This window comes from Polypterus senegalus, chromosome 11, assembly GCF_016835505.1.
Source record: "Polypterus senegalus isolate Bchr_013 chromosome 11, ASM1683550v1, whole genome shotgun sequence".
NCBI lineage: Eukaryota > Metazoa > Chordata > Cladistia > Polypteriformes > Polypteridae > Polypterus > Polypterus senegalus.
The window spans coordinates 116,262,818-116,280,630 of record NC_053164.1 but is presented as its reverse complement, the minus strand read 5'-3'; the positions used below and the strand labels follow the sequence as shown (position 1 = coordinate 116,280,630).

The 17,813-nt window shown below is 37.9% G+C and overlaps 1 protein-coding gene across 10 annotated transcripts in view; it reads right to left on the bottom strand.

Annotated features, from left to right (window-relative positions):
• dgki (diacylglycerol kinase, iota) overlaps positions 1-16,979 on the bottom strand; it is a 288,696-nt gene extending 271,717 nt beyond the window's left edge. For 3 of the 10 annotated variants that reach the window (XM_039769554.1, XM_039769556.1, XM_039769555.1), the window contains exon 1: positions 15,863-16,979. In XM_039769554.1, coding sequence (XP_039625488.1) covers positions 15,863-16,038 — 176 coding nt within the window. In that variant the 5' untranslated portion in view covers positions 16,039-16,979. Of the gene's footprint in view, positions 1-9,007; positions 9,100-15,862 lie in introns of those variants that run through there. The other 7 variants (XM_039769550.1, XM_039769558.1, XM_039769560.1 and 4 more) reach the window with 3 other exon arrangements.
• Positions 16,980-17,813: the final 834 nt, after the last annotated feature.

The following is a 17,813-nucleotide window of genomic DNA, read 5'->3' as shown; positions in this document are numbered from 1 at the left end:
TACAACCCACTCCTTCTTGTGAATGTGGTACCACTTTTCAATGAAGTATCAACACAATCTTTTTCGCAAATGATTTTAGCTGAAAATGTTGGTATATTTTATAATGTCTGTATTTATCAGTATGCACCTTTCTCTGTAAGTGTGCAATCCTGTAAATGACTAAACTGATTTTCTTGTAATATCCTCTCTTGAAAAGCAGTAAGAAAGAAAGCTGTTATGCAGCATCTTCAGTGAATATGAGCGAAAACATTTGAAGAAGATATGATAGAGTTTTGCTGGCAATAAGCAGGTCTGCACTTTTTAAACAAATGGCTTTTAGAAACATTAAATGTAGTATCAACATTATATAAAATCTTTCTTGCATTGTAAATGAAAGAGATTTTTAGAACATTTTGAAAGAAACATACAACTTCCTACAAATTGAAACAACAGATAAAAAAGCAGTTTGGGATATTGACAAGAGCATTGGTAAAAGTTATAATGGTTCCAAATGTAAAAAAAAAAATAATTTAACTTTCCTCTTAATAGAGGTAGACGTGATCCATAAATGAATGCTTGCAATGCCAAAAGAAGGAGAGAGGGTGAGAGAGAGAAAAAAAAAAGTTAAGTTTCTGTTGACAACAATTTACCTTTTCTTTATTAAATTTTCTGCACCCGGTGCTTTCACAGAGCTGATTGCTATGACTAACATTAAACATAATAGCTAGTCGAATGAAATTGTGTTCAGCCTGTACTGAAAATGAGGCAGTAGCAGCATTTACAGTAAATGGAGCCGGCAGCACTGAAATTTTCCTTTTGTTGTAAGGAAAGCATCAACAAAGAAATGGCCAATACAGATATGTTAACCTGTCATTCAGTTTGTAGATACCAAAGTAAGTTCATGGACAGTGAATAAATCCTCCCACAAGCCAAAGACATTGACTAGAGATTCCGAACTGGATTGAACATGAGTGTGGGTGTGAGTAGGCCCTAAAAGGGATTGAGCAGGATTAATTCCTGTTTTGTGCCCAGTACCACCAGTAGAGACTTCAGCCCTTTGAAATTCTCAGCTGCAAAAAAAATTGTTGCATAATGATATCCATCCATTTTCCAACCCGCTGAATCCGAATACAGGGTCACGTGGGTCTGCTGGAGCCAATCCCAGCCAACACAGGGCACAAGGCATGAACCAATCCCGGGCAGGGTGCCAGCCCACCGCAGTGCATAATGATATGCCACAAATATTACTTGCTGAAGTGTAACATACAAGTTATTACTTTTAGCTTTCTGTTTAAGATATCGCAGTGCCCTTAGCAGAATCTACCCTTTCTGTCAACCTTCATGTGGAATGTCACTCAGTACCGCTGTTTCCCTCAGTATACCAAAGCCATGTAACTTATGTTCATAAGGGACTCTACAATCTGTTGTCATTCTGTGAGAGTGCCTTGCACTGTATTGCTGTTCAATCTGTTTTGTTTCCTGCCTTGCACCTGGTGCTGTCATGACATCATTTATCTCACTGTTGATCCTGAATTAGAATTGTCAGATTAAGAAAATGAATAAATGAATGAATGACTGGAAAGTGGGTTTCCAACAAAAACTAGGTTTGTGCACATATAAGGTCATTTTCTCAGACCCTTTTTATTCTGATAGGGTATAATTTTAATGAAAACTTAATTAAATGCTACAAGAATGAAAAATTCCACTTTATGTAACCAAGAACAGTGCATTCAGAAAGAATTCACCCTTTGTTTATTTTGCACAACTACTTTTGTTATACTATAAACTATACAACCGTATTTTTCTGATCTACACAAATAGTTATCTGTTTTGAAAACAGAGTGGAAATTCCATAGACACTGAAACATACTGTATATGAAATTAAAAAGAAAACGAAATGTCTGTGTATGTGTTATTAAGCACTTTTTCCCCAATGTTAGCTCCCATGTCAAACTACTCTCAAGCTTGAATGAGTCACTCTGTGGTCAAATCATTTGGCTAAGGTGACTTGAGAAAAAATACTGCGCACTTGACAGTCCCATTACTGACAGAGCTTGTCAGAACTGTAACTGTAACATTAAAAAAGAGGCACAAATCTGTGATAGAATTCTGTGAAAAAAATTCAATACTTATTGAGTGTTTGGAAGGGCAAAATTAAGTCCATCGGTAAGTAAAAGCACAAATGCAAAAGCATCTAAACTATTTCTAGAGTAGTTTATCCTCCCAAACTGTGCACTCAGGCAAGTAAAAGTAAGAATTAAAGATCATCCATTATAGTGCCCTCTGGGTTATGTGGGGAGAATGGGCTTATGAGTTGATGTCTGTTGCACTACGGAGAAGCTGCCTCTTCAGGACAGAAGATAACTATTGATATTATAGCAGGTGTAAAGTTTGAAATAAGGCATACTGCAGGCACTGACACCATGAGGCACAATAATCCAAGATGCATATCATAAAGGGTGAAATAGTGAATACAAGCAAATGCGAATCAGCTTTCAGAAGACTTTAGACTTAAATGAAGTGACGCCATTCAACAGGACTACATCAATACACATAACAGCCACAAAACAATGGCACTTCTTAAGAAAACAAAACTTTTTAAGACTTCTAACAAAGTCCAAAGATTGGACACCATTCACCATCTTGCACTTTTCATATTAATATGTGTATATATTATATAGTCAGTCAATCATTTTCTAACCCACTTAGTCCTGACCAGGGTCACAGGGGTCTGCTGGAGTCTATCCCAGCTTGCACTGGGGACAAGGCAGGAACAAACCCTGGACAGGGTGCCAGTCCATCGCAGGGCAAACACACACACACCAACTGCACACTGCAGCCAATTGTGGAGCATCAATTCACCTAACCTGCATATTTTGGACGGTAGAAGGAAACTGGAGGACCTGGAGGAGACCCATGAAGACACGGGGAGAACATGCAAACTCCACACAGGAAGAACTTGGGATGTGACCCCAGGTCTCCTTACTACGAGGCAGTAGCACTACCACTGCGCCACCATATATTATATAGGGCTTTGCAAATCTCTTATACAGGGTATATGAGAGCATGAGGGCAAACAAGAAGGATATGAGGGAAGCTAAACAGCAGTTAGAGAGGAATATTGCATATAAGGCAAAAGATGACCCAAAGAGATTCTTTCAGTACTTTAGTTATATAAAAACAGCCAAGGAGGTGGTAAAGTGCATCAGGAATAGTAAATGGGAATTATAAAACACAGAAAGTGAAATAGCAAATGTATTAAACTCACATTTTGATAAGCTGCCAACAGTAAAGTGACTACTAAGGAGGTACTAAGGGATTAGGAAATTGTAGAGAGAGCAGTGTTGCTAAGATTAAATAAACTGAAACCAAACAAACCAATGCAACCAGATAACATTTATCCGCAAGTTCTTAAGGTAAGTTAATGAGTACATACATAAACCTGTGACATTTATTTTTAGGAAGTTACTGTGCGCTGGTTAAACTTAATGTGCATCACAGGCAAATTCATGGAAGCAATTATTAAGGAGAAGATTGAGCAACACATGGCAAGAACAGAAATGTTAGTGAACAGTCAGCATGGGTTTAGATGAGGAAGGTAATGTTTTACCAACATAATGGAATTCTGTGAGGAAGCAACAAAAGGATATGATCGAAGTGGAGCATATGATATTATTTTTTTGATTTTCAGAAAGCAATTAATAAGGTGTTACATGAAAGGTTGGGAATCAAACTAAAAGAAGTAGGAATTCAATGGTGTTGGGTGCAGATGGGTGCAAAATTGGCTCAGACACAGAAAGCAGATGGGTATGGTGCAAGGAACCTTATTAGAATTTGCCGATATTAAGAGTGGTGTCCAACAGGGTTCAGCGCTAGGGCCGCTGCTATTTTTAAAAAAGTAACATTTTTGAATAGGAATATAAATATCAAGATGGATAAGTTTGCAGGTGATACCAGGCTAGGTGGGTTGATAGATGATCTAGAGTCTGTTAAAACATTACAGAGGGACAACAGGTTCAGACAGATTTGTGGCAGATACAATTTAATGTCAGTAAATGTACAGTATTACATGTAGTCAGGGGTGGGGATCGATTTGTCCTTAACTCAATTTTTCTTTTTGTAAAAACTTGATTGATTTGTATGGATTGCAATAAAATTAATAAAATAAAAGAAAAAAAGTATTACATGTAGGAAGTAAACATGTTAGGTCTGAATACACAATGGGTCTGAAAATTTAAGGTACACTTTATGAGAAGGATTTAGATGTCGCAGTGAACTCGACTCTATCAACTGCCTAACAGTGTTCAGGAAGTCCAAGAAGTCTATGTTTAAGGCTTATAACACACTAGTAAGGCCTCATCAGGAGTATTGTGTATGGTTTTGGTCTCCAGGCTATAAAAAGGACATAGCAGCACTAGAAAATGAAGAGCAACCAGGCTGATTCCAGGGATGCAGGGAATGAATTATAAGGAAAGATTAAAAGAGATGAGCCTTTCCAGTTTAAGCAAAAGAAGATTAAGAGGAGACATGATTGAAGTGTTTAAAATAATGAAGGAAAGTGATATGCTGGATTGAGACTGTTAATTAAAATAACTTCATCAAGAACACATGGCACAGTTGGAACCTTGTTAAAGGTAAAGTTCACACAGACATTTGTTTTTCTTTACACAGAGAACTATAGACATGGAATACGCTACCAACTATTGTGGCAGACAGTAGGACTTTAGGAACCTTCAAAACTAGACTTGATGTAATTTTGGAAGAATTAAGTGGATAGGACTGATGAGCTTTGTTAGGCTGAATGGCCTGTTCTTGCCTACACTTTTCTAATGTTTTAAGATGCTTACTAAGGCAAAGTATTCATCTTAAAGCAAAAGAACTGTATGTATATCCAATTTTCATGCTGCAAATGGGTCTTTCAGTCCCTGCTACTTCTGGGACCTATTCTAAACAACAACTGACTCAATTAACACACAGTATTGTAGATATAGTGGGAAAGTTCTATCTCATAATATCTTGCAGGGGTAAAAGACTAAACCATTGTCCATGGCTATGAAAGAAAATTATATTCTATTCAAATTAAGCGAACACTAACATGAGTTTAACTTAAAGCACTAAATTTCTAAGATTGGCTCTTATACATTCTAATTAAATATTAAACAGTCACGTTTTGAAATGCATTTTCATAACATCTAAATACATAAAAATTAGGTTGCAATAACTGTAAAATTTCTATCAGTAAATTATATTTTTACAAGTAGTAGCATGTTTCCTAACAATGGAAGAAAGCAATAATTTTACCTGTATGAATTACTTTACAAATTCTTAATTGTTGCTGTGGTCTGCGCTCTGGCTAAAACCTTTATAGACCTGGGTTCAGTTTCCTAGGGAGGTCACTGTCCACTTATTATTTTTGTTTGATTTTATTTTGCTTTCCACAATCCAAAAATACGTACAAGGTAATTGGAGACTTTTACTTAGCCGGTGGAAATGCAGTAGTGTGGGTGACTGGATTAGAATGCCCTGATATAATGTGACATTTCATCCAGATTTGAAGTTTGTGTTATGTTCCACGCTGCTAGGATGGAATGTGGTTCCCTGAAAACCTGAATTCTAAAAAGCAGACTCAAAAATGAATGAATTGGAAGATTTCAGATGTTTAGTTTTCTGACTACAGTATGCAAAACTCCTATTATTTTTTTGATCAAGTTTAATTAAGCCATCTCTCAATATGTTTATTCAAAATAAACATAATATACTTTATGGTAAACATTGTGAAATGAGGCCTGAGTTATATGTATTTATTATTTCATGTTTTCTTATGAAAACAATGTTCTTATTGTTTTTATTTCAGCCAAATTTCTAATCAGAGGACTTGAGTGGATGATGTGATAAAAATTATTTTGGTCCTGATTCTCTACTGTTAAAATCTTTGACAATGTTTTATTCCACTGTTCAAAAGTATTATTGTTTATGGTTTAAAGTGGAATGGATCGTCTTTCCTAAAATACTACTGCCTTGCTTCATTTGAAATAATTCAAAGAGAAAAAATAAGTAATCATTATTTCAAGTTCATGTTCACTCTCAGCCAAAAATGTCTGTCATCTACTGTACTATCCTCTGCAGCACACAATATTTATCCTACAAAATATGTAGCATTTTGTGTGTCTATAAATAAGTTATTGATATTAGATGAGAGGTATTATTTAAGGTCTATATCCAGTTGCACTACTTAACATGACACATGGAATTTCTGATGAATTCTTAGCAATGGCATTGGCTTGATAAGAATGAGTGTATCTTGACTGGACTGCCTCATCTGCTCAATGACCTTGATTGTCACATTAATTACCCATGCACAATACATCTCCTAAGATAACAGCAGTCCTCTCTATTCTTGCTTCAGGCTTTGTCTGGTGACTACACAGGGATATTATTCACATCATACAGTCAGCGCTCTTAAGACACGAGTTTCAGTTTTTTCCAATACTCTAAAGCAAAGTCAAATCAAGTGGAGTTTCACAAAATTCTTGTATTCTGTGAAGAATCTTGTGCATTAAAGTAGAACAAGTAGAAGAAAGTATAGGAACAATTAATGAGTCCACCTGGCACAATTACAAATGGTATTAAAGCACAAAATTGTGTGGTTATATGCGTAACGCTGACCTCATCATCCTCATGGTGTATGCAAAGCTCCAAGGATCATCATATGATGCACGCATACTTTAGAACTTAGCCATTACTGTGACCGTAACAGTTGAAAAATGTTTTTACACAAGTTTTCTTCTGTTGCATTATGTAAGTTGATATTAATATACAATCATATATTTTATTTCTCTAGGTAATGTCTTTTTTCATTATCATGAAATGCCAGATACACATTTTGAGAAGGTCACTGTGAGGACACAAGGGACCAGCAGGAGGAAAATCTCATAGCCAGTATCACCAACTTTGTTACCTTGCAGTCTCAAGGAAAAACATCCAGGCAACTTTTAAAAACGTCACTTCTGGGTGACCACTTGACTCCACCTCTTTTGGTTTCAACAGTAAATACAGTCATGGCTGAAATTATCGGCACCCCTAGAATTTTCCCAGAAAATGCACCATTTCTCCCAGAGAATTGTTGCAATTACAAATGTTTTGGTATACACATGTTTTTTTCCTTTATGTGCATTGGAACAACACAAAAAAACAAAGAAAAAAAGGCAAATCTGACATCATTTCACACAAAACTCAAAAACCGGGCTGGACAAAATTATTGGCACCCTCAACTTAATATTTGGTTGGACACCCTTTGGAAAAAATAACTGAAATCAAGCGCATCCTATAACCATCAACAAGCTTGTTACACCTCTCAGCTGGAATTTCCGACCACTCTTCTTTTGCAAACTGCTCAATGTCTCTCAGATTTGAAGGCACCTTCTCCCAACAGCAATTTTGAGATCTCTCCATAAGTGTTCAATTGGATTTAGATCCGGACTCATTGCTGGCCACTTCAGAACTCTCCAGCACTTTGTCTTCAACCATTTCTGGGTGCTTTTAGAGGTATGTTTGGGGTCATTGTCCTGCTGGAACACCCATGACCTCTGGTGTAGACCCAGCTTTCTGACACTGGGCCCTAAATTGCGCCCCAATATCTTTTGGTAGTCTTCAGATTTCATTGCACACAGTCAAGGCATTCAGTGCCAGAGGCAGCAAAACATCCCCAAAACATCTTAGAACTTCCATCATGTTTGACTGTAGCTACTGTGTTCTTTTCTTCGTAGGCCTCATTCCATTTTCTGTAAACAGTAGAATGATGAGCTTTACCAAAAAGCTCTACCTTGGTCTTATCTCTCCACAAGACGTTCGCCCAGAAGGATTTTGGCTTCCTCAAGTACATTTTGGCAAACTCCAGTCTGGCTTTTTTATGTTTCTGTGTCAGCAGTGGGGTCCTCCTGGCTCTCCTGCCATAGCATTTCATTTCGTTCAGATGTTGACAGATAGTTCGAGCTGACACTGTTGCACCCTGAGTCTGCAGAACAGCTTGAATATGTTTTAAAGTTGATTGGGGCTCTTTATCCACCATTCGGACTATCCTTCGTTGCAGTCTTTTATCAATTTTTCTCTTCCGCCCACATCCAGGAAGATTAGCTACAGTGCCATGTGTTGTGAACTTCTTGATTATGTTGCGCACAGTGGACAAAGGAACATGAAGATCTCTGGAGATGGACTTGTAGCCTTGAGATTGTTGATGTTTTTCCACAATTTTTGTTCTCAAGTCCTCAGGCAATTCTGCTCTTCTTTCTGTTCTCCATGCTTAGTGTGGCACACTCAGACACACAACAGAAAGGTTGAGTCAACTGTTTTCCATTTTAACTGGCTTCAGGTGTGATTGCTATATTGCCAGCACATGTTTCTTGTCACAGGTGAGTTCAAACTAAAATCACATGCTTAAAATAAAACGATTCACCCACAGTTTTGAAAAGGTGCCAATAATTTTGTCCGGGCCATTTTTGGAGTTCTGTGTGACATGATGTCAGATTTGGCTTTTTTCTGTTTTTTTGTGTTGTTCCAATGCACATAAAGGAAATAAACATGTGTATACCAAAACATTTGTAATTGCAACAATTTTCTGGGCGAAATGGTGCATTTTCTGGGAAAATTCCAGGGGTGCCGATAATTTCGGCCATGACTGTAAAGGCAATGCAGACTAGAACAGTTCATCATTTGAAGGACCACCTCTACGGCAGAAATGACCCTATTGGCAAATTGTCAATTACTTATGATAGACTACAATATTAAACCTTTATCTTTTCTTCTGCCATTATGTCACTTCTTTGAGCCACGACCTTTTAACATTGTTGTGTCTATCTTTTCACAATATACTTCGATACAGTCATGTACCAATTTACAGCTCTATTTTGGACCAGACAGTTGGCCATATAGTCACAAACTATCCAACTCTTTGCGACTGAGGCTCTGTGGCTCTGATGTTGGTTATTGGTAGGTATACTTTAACTGCTAGTAAGGAGTAGCAGAAACTGACCTCGCAGTCACGATGGCCACATGCTGGATCCAATATGGAAAGGATGCAGGAGAATGCATAAGAATTAGCCACATGGAACAGCGCTGGTCAAAACAAACTTTAACGGGCCCTGTAAGAGTCAGAAAACATATGAGACCCTGTGAAATAATAATATTAATAATAAAAGATTTATTAATATTTCTATCTTTTTGATGGAAAAAAAGTGTGAACCACAGATCAGAAACAAAAAGGACATGCCAGCTGCATGAAGCCTAATTTCTAAAACGTTGCATGGCATTGCTAGATTGTGGCCAATTATTGGTTCCAGCATCAGTACAGGAGGGAAGATAGCTGAGAGCTCCACCACCGCTTGTCTACTGTAAATGCTTGTATGCAGAGTGTATCACTCTGTGTCTTGCAGTAGTGCCATAAATAGATGATAACCAAAAGGCTTGTGGCCTTTGCAGTCTGTAGCAGCTACTTTTTCTCAACTTCTACAACATTATTACCCTGTTGTTTCTCTATTGCCCTCGGCTATAAATATGAATGACCTCAACCCGGTGAGCCACAAATCAGTAGAAATCATAATACATATTATTATACACATACAGTAAGTCTGGGTAGTGTCTCATGGGTACTGGTATGGGCAGTCATGGGAGAAAGAGAGAAAATAAAGCACCATCACTAACAAGGTTTGCATTTGCTCTAGAGTGGAAGAGAATCAGTCAGAAAATGAATGATTTCACTTTTGATCAAAGCGGCACAGTCCATGTCCCTTTCTGTCACTCTGGTATTGTTCAACAACAAATTGAAATTCCCTCTGGAGCAGTAGGGGTAATGTTAATGAAAAAAAAAATATATATATATATATATATATATATATATATATATATATATATATATATATATATACAGTATAGATAGATAAATAGATAGATAGATAGATAGATAGATAGAGTCATGTGAGAAATGGAAAATTGTTGGCTTTTTCAACATAATTGAACAGGCAGACATTAGATCTTCATGTCTGTGTGTCTACAGATAAAGGTGATATACTTGAACAAATTAGACATACAATTGGCATGACGTATTCATTCTCATAATCTAAATTAACAAAAAATTAGGTTTGTCATGTGGAAAGATAAGTACAAGCCTACATTTATCACCACTTCAAATCCATCTAATTAGAATCAGGTGTTCCAGATTAAGTGCCAATGATTAGACCCTCCTTAGGAAGCATGCAGGTGGAATTGATTACCCAATTATAGGAAATTAATCATTCCACTTTAAGGAAAATTATCTCAAGTGACGTAGATTTCAAATGAATGCTTTCCCCAAGGACCCCAAAATTGAATCACGTGATCTCCAGGTAACTCTTGCAAACGTTAGTGTCAAAGTGATAGATAGATACAGAGTCATGTAAAAAAAGGAAAATTGTTGATAGGCAAAGTCTTCTGGGACAATGTGGTCTGGAAATATGAATCAAAGATAGTTATTTAGACCTACTAACACTAGACATGTTTGGCGTAAACCAAAGACAGCATTTCAGGAGAAGAACCTCATACCAACTGTGAAGCATGGTGCTAGAAATATTATGGTTTGGAGATGCTTTGCTGCATCTGGGCCTGAGCAGCTTGCAGTCACTAAGTGAACTATAATTCTGCATCATATCAAAGTGTGCTTGAGGAGAATGTCTGAAAGTTGAGGTTGAGCCAGAAATAGACTTTTTAACATGGTAGTGATTTGAATCACACCAGCAAATCCACCAAGAAATAGTTCAAAAAGAAGAAATGGAGGGTTATGGACTGGCCTAGTCAAAGCCCCAATTTGAATCCCATTGAAATCTTATGAGAGGATTTAAAATGGGCAGTACATTCAAGAAAACCCACAAACATCTGACCATTTTGCCTAGCGGAGTGATCAGGAATTTTGCCAAGCCAATGTTAGAGACTGATTGGCAATTATTCAAAATGCTTACCAGAAGTCATTTGTGCTAAATGGGGAAATACCAGACTCTGAGGCCATTACAATATAAGACCATTATATGTATTGACATTTTGTTGAATAATGATTGAAAATGCCAATTTCTCTTGTATTTTATTATTCAGGTATATCACCTGTATATGAAGATTCTTTTTCATGAAGATATAATGTTTGCCTGTTCAAATATGTTGACAAAGTCAACATTTTGCATGGGGTGTACTTACTTTTTCAGATGACCTTATGTATACAGAGATGGAGAGAGAGAGTTAGCTCTTTTGACAGTAATATACAAGGGCAGAATCCAGTGATGTGCTTATATAATCAGTCCATTTTTTCATGAATGTATAGAGGGATCTTAAATCATGTACAGTGGCAGTATCAAGAAAAACATAAAAGTAATGCAAATTTAATATGTCAAGGCATGTATTATAGTAGTTTGTTTAACCTACATATTCACTCAGTGTTTGCTTCACTGTTCCTTAAGCATATCATTCCTTTTAAACATTAACCTGTTTTCTGTCAAACCATCAGAGCTTTTAATAATTTGCAATCTCTAATTCTCAGCTATCCATCCTTGTGACGGGTTTCTATTACTTTACTCTTAGTGTCTTCTTGAGTGTGTTAGGGTTAAGTTATCTTTCTGTGATTTCCTCTGAATATATATTAGATTTTTTATTATATTTGCTGTTTGTTTTTTGCATTATTTGTGGCTTATTTGGATTTATTTAACTTTATTTCTCTTTATGTTTCTTACTTTAATCCTTGTATTTTAATAATTTATATATCTTGAGTAGAAAACTGCTTCTTCTGCCATTTTAGTAGTTCATTCCCTTCTAATTAGCCATCTAATTACCTCATTAGCTAACTCATAACTATAATCATATTGATCCGATCTCATATCTATAGAAAGCCAATCCACATAAGACTACTTTGAGATGCAAACTAGCCAAACTTAATTGTAATTATGTTCTGAGGCGTCCTTCTGATTAGTCTACTACAATTTTAAAACTGTTAAAGACAGTAACTTTGGTAAAGCAGGCAAAGAGGTCCTTGATCTGTTAGATGAATTGGAAAAGTTGTTGAAAAACAGGACGAGAAGTTAGTTGATGAACTTACTGCGTTAATATCTTACAGTTGCAGGTGCCATGCATTTCTGTGATCACAGAACCATTAATACCTTCAGCGGAGCACAACACCATAGAATTAGAACTAATTGAGTAAGATTATGTTTTGGGGTTTATAATGAGACAGATGAAAAACATGTTTTCAGAACACAGAAACAAATTTAAGGTGAGAGGCTGAAAACTACTAGTAAAAATAAAACTATAGCGAATAATCAGAATAGCTCACAAAATAAGGCAGATAATAAATGAGCTCCAGTCTCTGAGTTCAGAGGGTGCTCCTGCAGTCCAGTCATTACAGCCTAAGGACGATCTTGTTGTCCCACATGCTTACTTGATTGAAGGCCCAATGGAAGCCTTTCTAGTCCTGCTACCTAAAGACCCTATCTTGGGTGTAGAAGAGATTGTCCAAAAAAAGCCACAAATTTCAGTCTTCACTGCTGTCCAAAATGAGACACCTTTGCCAGTCTTTACCACTCAGCCTGAGTCACTGCCCAGGCTGAGTCACCCTAGCCTGGAAAGGGTCCAGTTTCTCGGTCAAATTCAGGCTTAGGAGAGATCTGTTCTGTCCAAGCCCACATCAAGGGGCTACTCCAGAGCTGTGGCCTGAGTCCCTTCCAGCATGGGGAAGCCGCTTTTGAGCTTTTGCCTATGACCCAAGAAGGAGCCTCTTTAAGACTTTGACTATTCCCTGTAGAGTTTTTTTAAGGCCCTGTAGAGTTGTCCTGAACAAGCCATAGTCATTCAGGTTTTTTGGCCACTGTTACTCCCAGTGATGAGTATTCCAGTTTCATCTAACTGTTGGAGTTTAACTCTACCGTACACAAGGCAGGAACCAACCTTTGACTTGATCGCCATCCACATGTGAGTCCAACTCAGTGAAAGTGCATGCAAGTAAAGTGACCAGGCTTGCTTAACTGGCACTAACACACACACGTCAGAACTTTATCAATACATACCTGAATTTTACCTTTGGTGCAGATTTGAACATAATCTTGGCAATATTGTAAAAAACCATGTAAAAACTATAAAATATAAAGTACATTCAAAAGGTGAGTTTATTGACATAAAGAAAAAAAGAATATTGAAAAAAATGTAATGCTAAAAGATTACACATAGTGTTTAGTGTTTTGACATGTGACATTTTTTTGTGTGTGAATACTCCATTTTATTGCCACCTCCCAAATATGTGAACATTACGCAGACTGCCAACTCTAAGCTGGCTCTGTGTGGGAGTCTCCAGTTCTGGTTGCTGTCTAAATAGGATTCTTGCAATGGTCTAAAGCTACTTTATAAGAAGGATAGAATATTTTAGGTTCACATACTAAAACATTGTTTACTAATGAAAACATATATTTTACCTTACTTCAGTAAGTGTGTTTCTTTCTTCAGGGTCACAGGAAGGGACTCTATTCCTGGCACTTCAGCCCCAAGAACGAAGAAGAGCACCTTGGATAAGACGCCAGTTACTGTAAGGCACACGTAATCACACACAGGATCACACACCAACACTCACTCATAAAGTAGACTTTATAGGCCTATGTAGTTGTTACAATGTAATGTACCACATGGGGATTGAGACAACTCAACCAGTAGATCCCTGTGTGTGTGTGTGTGTGTGTGTGTGTGTGTGTGTGTGTGTTTGTATGTATATATACATATACATATATATACTAGGGGGCTTTGCCCCCTACTTGCTTTGCTCGCCAACCCACTCAACCCCTCTCTCCGGGGGTGCGCTTTACGCTTGGCTCTTCACGTCTCTGCTTCTCGCATTGTGATTGGGGCTGAATGCACACTAAGGAGATGCAGGCGAATCAACTGCTGGCTTGCAGCTGCTGCTGCCGTGCTCCATGATCTGCATGTCGCGCTGCATGACGATCATTTAAAAGCCTGTACAGCAGCTGTCCTTTTGTCTCACTTCATTGCCTCGTGGGACGTTAAAGTGTCTCAGAGAAATTGTCTGTGAGTATGGCGTGACATGCAAGTAGTCTCGTGAGACTTCAAAGTGTCTTCCAGAAAAAATCATGTCTCGACCCAAAATTTTTTTATATAATAGGTATATATATGTATATATACTGTATATATATGTGTATATATATATATATATATATATATATATATATATATATATATATACACATATATATATAATATAATGAGTCCCTATTGTTGAGGACTTCTGAAAATAAAAGTGGCCCAATGTATTGCCATGTCCATTAAATATCACACCTCATTTTAGTAAAGACCTTACATATAAGCAGCAAACTTCAGCTTGTCAGAAGTCACTTTATCAGAACATAAAGAAACAGTTAACAGCAGCATGTGATGCGAGGCATGGATGCCTATTTTAAAGAGATTCAACTCAAGGCTCTTGCAGCACAAATAAACGGAGAAGACTGACACTTGGGGGGAGACACCATTAATGCCAAACTTACCTGATGAAGTGTTGGTGATAAAGACAGATTCAAGGGAGACAAATGGTGCAGTATGTCAAAGATAACAATTTCAAAAGTGAATTTTAAAGATGAGGTGCACTTCCCAGTTGGCCCCTAGAAGTGGGGCCTAGGATGGCCACCCCAGTTGCTCTGGCCTAGAATCATGCATTAAATGATCTTATACTAGATTTGATTACTTTGAAATGTATTTTTGACTGAGTTTACATGTGTTCTTTGATGAAGAGGTGACTGAAAGGTGCTATATAAAATCAAAGTTCACTAATCAGCCTCACAAACAGATCTTTGGAATACGGAAGGAAAACCAGAGCACCTAAGCAAAAATCCATACAAACACTGGGATAACATATAGATTGAAATTTAGGTTTCAAACCCAGTCTCCAGAAATTGTGAGGCAGCAGCACTGGCACTGTGCCACAAAATTAAGCATAACAAAGAAAATGCACAAGATCTTCATGTAAAATAAATATTGACAGAAGATGGATGGCCGTGCTCTGTATCAAATTTCTCAAATAAAAAGGTTCCAGTGCAAAATAATTGTATTGAACTCTGAGCATTCAATGAATTTCATTAATATAAAAGAGTTTCCTCAAAAAATTACCAAAAATAAAATTAAATTAAAAAAAACTTCCTTTTTAAAGCACTCATTGAAACTTTTTCTAGACATGTATATTTAGTGTAATAAGCAATACATTTTATATTTATACAATAATTTGTATCATTGTTTTCCTAAAGACTAAGCTTGTATCAGATAAACGTATATTTATGAAGTTGCAAATAACTGTTTAAAATGAAAAAAAAAACAGTTGATAATTAATCGCAATATTTTAAATTCTGTCTATCTATCTATCTATCTATCTATCTTCTACAATTTTGCGCACGATGCGCCACATTATTTGATTTAAACAAGCATTCTGGTTAGAATATGTTTGACTTGTAATGCGCTAAGTGACATTTACAGCTTGCCCGTCTGTTGTCAGTTAAAAAAAAAAGAATTCTCTACCATGAAAGTGCCCACACGAGGTCATTAAAAAGTACCGATCTGAAAGGAATCGCCAGGCAACGTCAGAATTTCTAGTGAAACGTGTGCCTTACACAAAAGAGGATACGAGGATTAAAAGCGGCAGTTCCAAGTACAGAAAGGCGATTTCCACTTTGTTTTATTTTTTAACAGTCTTGATTTTTACATGTTCCCCCTTTCACCTATTCTGTCGTCATTTTCAAGCAGTATTTAGCTTAGTGTTCCCAACTCGTACCTTTTCCCGATAAGGCTACCGCGAGCAAGACTGAAAGCACAGAACCCGTCCAAATCCTACCTGTACGAAGTCTGCTTTCTGATTGTCATCCCCTTTAACTTTTCCTCCAGTGACTCGTCAGCGTCTCTCTGGCCAGCGCCGAAGTCGCCGTCTCTTTTTGCCGGGTCACCCTCTCCTCTGTTGGCATCAGGATTGGGTACACTCATAGACGTGTAGGGTTTGCCCAGAGGGTCCATGCTGTTGCCCCCTTATACAGGCGCGGCTGGCTGGACCCTCATATGAGGGAAAGGTGACTGCAGCTGCAGGAGTCCTAATACTGTAACACAATGAGTCGACCAAAGGTTTAGTTTGAAGAAGATGAAAAAGAAAAAAAAGCACTGGGATGCTGGGCGCAACGGCAACTGGAAATGTCAGCCCGACGAACTAAAGCAGCGCCAGACTGCAGCATCCATCTTCGGCTGTAGAAGGGCATGCTGGGATACTCCCCCTCCTCCTAGCGCAGCATCATCCCGGGGACAGTAAGTGAGGTGGCGGGGTGGCTGAGCCAGGGGGAGCTGCGGGAGTCGCAGCGTCACCTGGACGCGTGGCTTCTCTGCAGACGACACCGGCAGTTCGACTCTCCAACAAGCGAAAATAACATTTTCAAAATCAGAATTCAGCAAAGGTTATTTATGGTTATGTATCTCTTGTGCACCTGTCAGTTTTGTGGGTTTATGTTCTTTTGCGCAGTTGCTCTTTACTTATTGGATACATTCGACTTTTCCTTTTCTGCCTTCCGGAGTTATCGTTTAACATTTGTTTTTTCATGGAGAGCTCATTCCTCAGAAATGCAACTGCCAATAGAGTAATTATTATTTTTAATCTGGAAAATGTCCTTTTTGTGCTATATTTAGAAGATCCCTGCCGAGAGAGCACGAAAACAAAACTGGCAGATCTTCTGTTTTATGTATTACTATTAGCTGCCAAAAGCCGTATCTGTATTGCAGAAATTATATTTTTCTTAATGTCTGTCTTAGTGAGGCGCCGTTTAAAATACTAGCAATGTACTTCAGTTAAATTAAATCTATGATGCTCCACCGTTTTTCTTTCGGCATCCTCATTATGACAGAAAGCACCAGGTTGCGTCCCAAAGATACAACATACACCGGAGAGTCCTGCTTACAGACAGCTCCATGAAGGTTTCTTTCTTTTTATTTTTGCCGAGGCTCAGATTGTGGTTTCCATGTTCCAAAGCCTCTGCAGGTGTGACTCATATCAGGAGCTCAGTGGTTGTCAGGTGATAGCTCATGTCAGTGAAAGTGTTTTAAGCTCTGTGGTGACACACATGATAAAGCTAAGAAATGTAACTGCATTGTATTTGCTTATTAAATGATTTCTTTTACTTCTGCACAAATGCATTTTTAAAGGTCATTGGTAATCTATTTAAAAAGTGAAAATATATTGCCTATTCGTGTATGAGGAATAAATAATATAATAATATGGACTTTTAAACTTTTTAATAATGATACAAGACTGGGACACAAATAGAAATCTGTGCAAAAATATAATAATCATTGAAGGCACTTCTATTTCTAGATGTTTATGCTTCCCTCACAGTTCTATTCTCACTTTCTGAGAGAAGTTTGTCTTGCAGCGGCGCTTTACAGACAGGCTTCTGATTCATGACAATGCTTCACATGTGTGTCCTATTCACTCAGGGAAGTCTCATTGTTTTCAAACTGAATGTGTTCAGACTTATCACTTAGAATGAGTTCCTGTTGTGACGTCAATCCCCGAACCCGTTGGTGGACACTGGCAGTGAGGGATGTCGTCAAGCTGAAGAAGGAGTCCTACGGGACGCTTTTGTCCTGTGGGACTCTGGAGGCAGCTAATAGGTACCGACAGGCCAAGCGGAATGCGGCTTCGGTGGTTGCTGAGGCAAAAACTCAGGCATTGGAGGAGTTTGGGGAAGCTATGGAGAACGACTTTCGGACAGCTTTGAGGAAACTCTGGTCCACCGTCCAGCATGTCA